Here is an 8,774-nt window from a genome sequence, read left to right on the forward strand (position 1 = left end):
GAGACCAAGGGCAAGACTCCCAAAATAGAGAGAGGAACAGAAAGGCAGTTACAGAGACCACAGAGATCCACAGAGAGACAGAGGCATCCCGATGAATTAGCCATCATTTCCCTGTAAACCTCAGAACCCAGCTGTTGCCAGGGCAACGGGGCAATACCTGTCTCTCCAGCAGAGATGAAGTTGCCAGGGTAACTGCATCCTGTCTTTCCCTGGGACCATCCCAGAATGTGGCACCCACCGGCTGTTACTATGGCAACTGCTTTTTTGCCCCACTTAATCCCATCCCGTCTGCTACAAGGGCCCCACAGTTGGGGATGGGGGAGGTGGGAAGAGAGAAGATCACTTGTAGACTAAGTTTGTTCTCTGCCCATCCCCCCTTCCAATACCATCCACCCCCAGGGGTACTAGGTCCACCCGCCCCGGTCCACACAGGCCTGCAGTGTTGTGTGCAGTAGGGCCAGGGCGACCGGGAGCAGGTTTTGCAGTGGAAGGCAGGCAGGTGTTGGGGAGGCAGTTACCGGGGCAACGGGAACAGGGCGTTTCGGAGGTGGTTGCCATGGGGACCTGGATGCTGACGAAGGCTCGCGAGGCTGCGAGCAGCCACAGTGCCCTGCTCAGAAGCCCGGGGCTCGTCAGTCAAGCCGGCTCTCGGTTTGCACTCGGCAGCACGGGCAGGCGAGTGGTCCCTGGTTCCGGGAGCAGAGCAGCAGTGCCCCAGTCCCGGTCTCCCGGCTCGCCTGCCCGCCCAGCACCAGGATGGCCACTATCACCTGCACTCGCTTCACGGAAGAGTACCAGCTCTTCGAGGAACTGGGAAAGTGAGTTGCGCCTCAGGGAGTCCTGGAGGGCGCAGGGGGGAGCATGTGCCTGCAGTGCTCAGCGCACACGTGCATGCCTTGGGCACTTGCATGTGCATGGGTGCCCCGGGCTGCACAGAAGGCTTGCTGGTGCACACGTGTGCTGAGGCCAGCTGGGTGGTTGTGTGTGTGTGTGTGAGTGTGTGTGTGTGTGTGTGTGTGTGTGTGTGTGTGTGTGTCGGGGTGAGGGACTGATGTGCCTGTCAGTACACATTACCTGTACGTATGTTTGACCTGGGCACACAGGGACTCTTGGAAACTCAGGGTTGAAAGGGTTCTTACTAGTCAGCTGCATCCAGAGCTGGAATTCCTTGTCACATTTCTCATGAGGTGGCTATCTGGCTGCAAGCCTTTAGTGACAGAAGGTTCCCCACTTCCTGAGTAGTCCTTCCTGACTTTACACCTGCACCGACTGTGCAGAATGGCCAGTGTCTTCCCACAAGCACCTCCCCAGTTCCTTACAGGAGTGAGGACATGGTAGTGCAGGGGTTAATATCGGAGAGACTGGCCAGGCTTTCCCAGTGTTGGGAGGAGGGGAGGAGCCACTAGCCAAGTTAGGGGCCCACTTCTGTTACTAGGGTTAGTGATATAAAGGGTGAGCAATCTATGATCCCCTTAAACAAATTTTGCTCAGCCCTGCAGCTCCTTTCCCCCTCTGATGAGTAGTGGTGGAGGGAAGGGTGGGAGGGCAAGGATGGAAGGGAACCCCCTGGGATAGCCCGGTAGGCTGTGGAGTGTCAGGGAAGCAATCCGGGAAACCCTAGCTGAGTCTGTAGAGGATCCTGGGATGGGCCAAGGGCAGCGGTGCATCCTGGAGATGGAGTTTGTCCTGTGGGCAAAGGTGCTCCAACGGCCTGGCTGGTTCCTGCTTTAGCAGCAGGAATGCTGGAGAAAGGGTCCCTGTGAGCAGATGTGTGCCAGTGTGAGGTCTGGAGTGGCATATTAAGGGGGGCTGACGTGTGCTGTTGTGTAAGAACTGGCTGTTGGGGTGCAGTTTATACACTGAAAATACGTGCAGGTGTGCATGTGTGTGTACAGTAGGAGGTGCTAGTGTGTGCTTCATGTGTCAGGCCCAGAAATGCAAATGTGCCTTGCACAAATGTATGCGTGCAAATGTCACAAGTGGTACCCTGGCTGGTTTTCAGAAAGTGGAAATGTGAATGTACGTCACTTTGTATGTATTTGGGTGGCAGCTCAGGGAGGTGTGCAAATCAGGAGGTAAATGCGTGGAAGGTTAGGCTGTGTGCAAATATGTATCTGTGCAAGGATGCACATTTTTGTGTGAATCTAACACTTGGGCACAGCTGTATCCCAGTGAGGGCTCCCCGTGCACATGCCTGTAAGGCCTGGTACGGATGCACACAGGAAGGTGTGTGTGTACGTGCGTGAGTGTGCAGGTGTGTGCCTGCATGCCCATATGTGAGGCTTGTGCCCGAAGGCTCGTGTGGGAGTGTGGTTGCTGTAGGCATGTGTGAGCTCATGCTGGTGTCTGTGAATGTGTGGGAGGTAGGGCTGTAGCTGTGTACAAGTAAGCTGCCTGTGCACACACTCACACACATACACATACAAGCTACCATGACCCGACAGGCACACACCAGCTCCCTCAAATGAATGCATACCCCTGTGCAGTTGCCCGATCCTGCTTGTCTGCAGACTTCCAGCCTTTCTGAGTATGTTTTTATGCAGGAAAGAGATGCGCAGGAGGAAAATATTTAGTGCTGCTCAGAAGGAAGTTGCCTGGTCCTCTGTGGGCTGGGTCAGGGGCCCTTCTCCAGCTGGTTTCCAGTGTCCACATGGAACCTGGGCATTCGCTGATTGACCCGGATGGAGCTCCTTCCAGGTCCCAGTCAAGGCTTGGCTCTTACAGGACTGCGTCACACAGTACAGTGAAATGGAGTTGAGATGTGACTCAGGCGCTCCAAGTGAAAAGAAAAGTGATGTTTTGCCCCAGTAGGAGATGGATATCATTGAGGACGGGATTCTATGGGGCCGGCCTGGCAGGGCAGATCCTCTCTGAGCCTTCTCAGCCCTTCCGCCTGCCTGGACTCTTTGAGGGACCAGGACAGGGGTAGAATTCCAGGGGAGAGGGAGCCTTGGCTTGGTCCTCACAGGAAAACTGAGGGTGGCAGGCGTGGCAGGGCCTTGTCTAATCAATTGCAGATCCCGTCCTGACAGAACAATCTGCGCTCTTAACCTTTTTTAGGTCACATATTCCTCCAGGAATCGGGTGTGAGTCTAAGTACATATTCCCAAGAAAAGAGCACAAGCCTAAAAAATGTTACACGCAATGCCAGGAGCTTGCAGGACACCGAGAAGGCCGTCAAGGATGTGTTCAGTGGAGGAAAGGGGATATGTCTCCATGCCCTCACCACTTGGGTTTACAAGGCAGGGCACATCACTAATGAGGCCATTCATTCACCTCTGCACAGCAGCTTCCGTCCAAGTGTCCGGTGTGATGGTTAGGGGCAGCTTCCAGCACGGCCTGAGGAACACTGGCTTAGAGGCAGGCTTTGGGTCCACCTTCCCAGTCAGTTATAGCTCTAAGGCACTGGGCAGACCACACATTTCTCTACGCCCTCTGTTTCCCTTGTGCTGGTAATTGAGAGCAAATAAAGAGGTATAGGGTTAAGTGAAATGAAGTGATGTGTATGAGGTTGCAGCATCTGACTTGGCGCACAGTAGGCTTTGCTGAAGGATTGCTCCTGGTCATGATGGCTGTTCCTGAAGGCTGGTAGCACTGAGGAGGGAGGGTGGAGCCTGCCTGGTATTTACCTTCCGTGTGCAGTTTACTTCACCTTGGGAAAGGGGGATGCCCAGACCCTGCCCGTCTAGGCTCGGAGGGCCGCATGGGTTCTTCTTCTGGGAGTGTGAGAAGATGCCTGTTGGGTTTCATCCTTCAATGGGATGATCCATAGTCCCTACTAACTGGGATATCATGGCCCCACCCAGGAGCTGGGCCCCTGTTTTAGAAGCTCCTCTTCAGATGACTGGCAGAGGTGACTGGACTGTCCTGAAAAGGAGAAATGGGAGCCTTCAGACTCTTTGTGCAGGCCCCGGCTGCCCAGCTGCAGAGGAGGGGCAGGGCCTCTCGAGGGATTCTTGGCAGGCTGCCCAGTGAGGCCTGACTCCAGGCCTTCGAGGAGCCCACAGTAGGCTGTGGACATCTAGATGTGCTCTCCTCCTCCCATGGGAGCAGCTCCCCGTGGGTCTGCGCTGGAGTCAGGGCCCTGGGCAGAAGCTTCCGGGGTCCCCCCGTGCTACTGAACTCAAGGTCAAATCACTGCCCCTCACACGGAGGCATATTCAAATGCACCAGGAACTTGACTTTAGGTTCTTACTCTAGGATTGGGGTGTTTGTGAGCATTGGTGGCTCAGTGGGTTAATTGTTGGGTTGCTAACTGAAAGGTTGGTGGTTTGAACATACCAGCTGCTCCATGGGCAATCTGCTTTCATAAAGATTTACAGACTCAGGAACCCTCAGGGATCCTATGTATTCTGTCCTATAGGATAGCTGTGAATCAGAAGCAACTCGATGGCAAAGGAGTTTTGCTTTTCGTTTGCAACGAGATCTGGGTTCGATTCCTAGTCAATGCACTTCATGTGCAGCCTCCCAAGCAGCCCATGGAGACGGATCTGTTGCTGTGATGCTGAATGGGGTTCAGAGGAGCTTCCAGACTTAGAAGAGGCAGAACAATCAAGCAGTCTAGTAGAAGTCAGCCAGTGAATCCCTCGAGGAGCACAAAGGTTCAAGCCACAGCCAATCATGAGGAAGCGTGGGGCCAGGCAGTGTTTTGCGAGGTCACCATCAATTGGGACTAACTTGAAGACGAATGACAACAACAAGAGGACTTGGCAAGGGATTGTCTCCTGAGACCCAGAGGCTAGCTTATTCCCTCCTCCCTTGATCCCCATCCTTCTCCTTCCCAGGGAATGAGAGCAGGGAAGGGAAAAACAACAGAAACCAAGCCCTAGGAGTCCTATTTGGTAGCAGCTGCAGTGACACCAGCTCCCAGGGGCCAGGATGGGCCTGGGCAGCAGGCAGAGCTCCCCGAAGTCTGCAATTGCTGATGCTGCCTGCCCTGGGGACAGGGGAGGTCCAGAGTGCCCAGGGCAGGAGGTGCCTGTGCTGAGGTGGAGCAGTGGAGGAGGAGGGCTCTGTCCGCCTGCAGCTCTCTCTAGGGTTTAGATTCTAACCCAGAGAGGCTACAGACAGAGAATCACCCTGCAGGCTGATGCTCTAAGAAAGAGCCTCAGAAGGAGGTTTCACTTGGGAGGAGAGGGAGGATGGTGGGAGCCCAGAGAGAATGCAGCCCACTCTTTTCTCTAGAAACTGGTATTTGAAATTGCCTGGAAGGCAGGGCTGGGCTAAGGGAAAGTTCATTGAGGGCCTGGGTGTTCAGAGACTGACAGCAAGCAGAGGCTATCTCCTCAAAGGTGCCCTCTCCCTGAGCCCCTGCTCCCTTTGCTCCCCTTTACCAGGAGCCAGGCTCTGTTGTGACCAGTACAGGCAGTAGGGTCCAGAAGTATTCCTTGTCACAAGAGTGCAAGGTCCTGGGTAAATAGGGTCCTTCTTGGGAGTTGAGCTTGACTATCTACAAAATGGATTTGACAACCTGGGTCTGGTAGAGCTGTTAGGACAGGATGATGTCATCTCAGACAGAGACAACACTTGGGCATAAATGCACCTCTAAAGTCCCGTGGTGAGCGTTCACAGACACCCCGCACTCTTGGGCCTCAGAGGTGCTTTGCCATCCATTAGCTCACCTCTGAGGGAGCCAGGTAGGGCTTACACACCCATCTTGCAGGTGATTTGTGTGTGACTCTCCAGGTCTCCCCAGCATGTAGGGAAGGCGAGGTATCATTGAGAAGGAACCAGAGATGCTGCGTTTTACTGAGGAGCATCTGTTCTCTTGTTCATTTAAAAGGCAGGTGTCAGTGGCTTTGTGAGTTGGAGGTATTGTGAATTCATTTTCTAATCATGATCCTGGCTTTAATTAACTGGACCACCCTGGGTGGGTCACATAGTCTGTGTGCCTTTATTTTACATCTATGCAATGGGGCTGGTGTACTTCTGTGGGTGCCTGAAAGACCCCAGTAGAATTGCTATCCTCCTTAATCTGCCTCTGTGGAAGGCCCATACTCTGTGGAAGGTGCATACCCCAGAACCCCACCACTCACTCACCCTGCCCAAGGTCACAGGGAGAGTCAATGGCAAAACCAGATGTGGAGCTAGGGGCCAAAAGTTGTAAGTGGAGTGAGAGGTGGGCCCCTAAGGAAGCAGGGCCAGGGAGGGACAGCCTTTCCTCCCTCCCCCCAAGCCACCGGAGCGGCAGGCGCACATGTTCTGGTGCATGCCGCAGCCCTCCGCCCCCACTCAGCCGCCCCCACACAGGCTGAGATCCACTGACACTCCGAGAGCCTCCCTCCCTCCCGCCAGTCCTCCTCCCAGCACACAGTGCCACTGCTGCCAGCACCTCTGCAGTCTGGGCTGGCACCCCTAGCCCAGGCCTCCCCCTACCCTGCAGCCCTCTCAGTGGGGTGGGGGCAAAGCCCTGAAAGCAATGCCTTCATCCAGGCGTCAGCATGGATACGCACAAGCATGCATACACACCCTCACATATGCTCACAGGCACACAAGTGCTTGTGCACATAAACCCACACTGGCCCTGAAAGGGCGGAGAGCAAGAGGCCAGCCTACCAGGGTAGTATGGTGTGGGTGAGCTTGTGGGTGTGCTGCAGTCTCTGTCTGCCTCTATGTGGCTCTCGGGTCCCTCTCTGTCTCTTTCTTTCCGTGTGTCTCTCTGGGCCTCTCTGTCTTTATCCACCTCTCTCCTCTCTGTGCTGGTCCTGTTGCCACAGTCCACCTTCTCCTGCATGTAAGCCGCCCATGGTACATTCTCCTCAGGGCTCCTCTGCAGAACTGGAGGCAACCCCTCATGCTAGCGAGCCGGGCCCACCCAGCACGTGTCCCACACTTCCATGCCCTTATCCAGGCTCTAGATCATTATGTGGCATGCTTCTGTGCTGGAAAAAATCGAAGGCCTTAGTGTCTTGGAGTCATGTAAAAAAAGGAGAAACGTGTCTGTGATTCTTGCCTCATTCAACAAGTATTTCCTGAGCACCTACTCTATTCCCAGCCCTGAGCTGAGCCCGATACACACCACATGAAGACGACTGTGTCACTGCCCTCATGGGGCTCACAGTCTAATGAGCAAGCAGATATTAATTAAATCACTTCAGGAATTATTTAAATGCAGCTGGATTAAGTGTTAACAATCACAAACAGAGCTATGAGCGAGAAAGAGACCGCAACTAGTTTGGGTAAAGAGGGTAGGAGGGAAGGCTCCCCTAAGGAGGTAACATAGATTGCCAAAGACTGAATAAGCATTAATCAGAGGGAACAGGGTGGAACAGTGTTTTACAGAGTGGGAACAGCACAACCAGAGGCTCTGAGGGGTATATTTCTATGTGGTATATCAGACTGGGAAAGGCAGAGGTCAAGAAAAAAAAAAGAGAAAGACTCCCAACAAATAGGATTGACATAGTGACTGCACCAATAGGGAGATTGCGAGGATGGCACAGGATAGGGCAAGAGTCCGGCCTATGAGTTAGAATCAACTCAGTTGGCACCTAACAAGAACAAGATGTCAATCCCAGGCTTCTGGGTCCCAGTCTTTTCTGTTCTGCTCAATTCTAGAGACATGAGACCCCACCAGGAATGCTGAAAATCTGTGACTCTCTCTCCTTGTGGGGAGGAGGTGGCTGTGGGCAAGGTTGGGAAGGTCTGGAAGCCAAATCAAGAGAGGGAGGGCTGAGGCACTGGGGATTTGGACAGAGGGCTGGCTAGCTAGAGGGCTGCGTGCATCCAGCTGGTCACTGTAATGGTTGACCTTCCCAGCCCTCAGGGTCTTTCTCCCCAGCACACATGAAAAATCCACACCAGTGCCTGAGGAGTGGATGGCGTCCTGGCACCACGTGACTGCTGAGTAGAACCGCACTTGGTGGGGTTTCAGGTCTGTGACCTTCAGGAACAGAACACCAGACCTGTCTTCTGAGGCACTCGTTTGTGTCACCCAGGGATGCCCCCAAATTCTGATAACCAGGCGGCCATCAGAGGCCAGGGAGAAAGTCACCCCCACATCTCTGCTGCTCTGCTGTTCTCTGGCCCCATCTCCAAATGCTGTGAATGTTTTTCTTTTTTTCCCTTCTCCTTTTTTGTCACCCATTCAAGAAAACCCATGCACAGCCAAAACAAGGAATATGTTGGAACTTCTGTTGGTTCAATGTTCCCTACAGCAAACAGAATCTTCCGGTTCCCAGGCCTTCTGTGTCCCCCACGAGGCTTCTGCTGGGTTGGCATGGGGCATGACTGGGGGACGCAGGATGGCTCAGAGACACTGCGTCCCTGCGGCAGCTCCTGGAGCCTGGGAGTGGGCGGCTGCAGCCACCGGTGGAAGGAGGGGGAGTGGAGTTCACGACTAAGTCCTCCGGTTTTCTGCCTGTAAAAACCTGTTGGTTGTCAAGGTCTAGATTGAGCTGCTGAGGTGAACTGGGGAGGAAGGGAGGAAAACCATACATGGGGGGCTCCTCAGCCCCCACCTCTTATCTCCTTTTAGCCATTTAGGGATGAGTACAGCTGCTTTTTTGCTTGTCTTAAAGAAAGAGCATGGTTGCTTTAACAAATGGCATAAAGAGAGCTTGAACGATTTGATCAGGTCCAACAATTGTTTCATAGATGGGGAAGCTGAGGTCCAAGCTGGTGAAGGGACTTGCATAGAGTACATAAGTGTGGGTGTTGTAGAAATATCCTGAACAGTCTTTCTTCTGTATCGGAGTGAATCTGACTCCAGCTTTTTTTTTTTTTTAATAATTTTAATGAGCATTTACAGAGATTTTGGATTTCCATTCATTCATTGT

The 8,774-nt window shown here is 53.5% G+C and overlaps 1 protein-coding gene across 2 annotated transcripts in view; it reads left to right on the forward strand.

The window, feature by feature from the left end:
- Positions 1 to 623: 623 nt before the first annotated feature.
- The window catches only part of CAMK2A (calcium/calmodulin-dependent protein kinase II alpha), an 81,507-nt gene continuing 73,356 nt past the window's right edge, over positions 624 to 8,774 (forward strand). The window contains exon 1 of one of the 2 annotated variants that reach the window (XM_006893695.1): positions 624 to 818. In XM_006893695.1, the coding sequence (XP_006893757.1) occupies positions 757 to 818 (62 nt within the window). In that variant the 5' untranslated portion in view covers positions 624 to 756. The remainder of the gene's footprint in view (positions 819 to 8,774) is intronic. The other variant, XM_006893694.1, reaches the window with a different exon arrangement.

Source organism: Elephantulus edwardii, unplaced genomic scaffold (assembly GCF_000299155.1).
Source record: "Elephantulus edwardii isolate Elephantulus edwardi_28Jun2011 unplaced genomic scaffold, EleEdw1.0 scaffold00130, whole genome shotgun sequence".
NCBI classification, from domain to species: domain Eukaryota; kingdom Metazoa; phylum Chordata; class Mammalia; order Macroscelidea; family Macroscelididae; genus Elephantulus; species Elephantulus edwardii.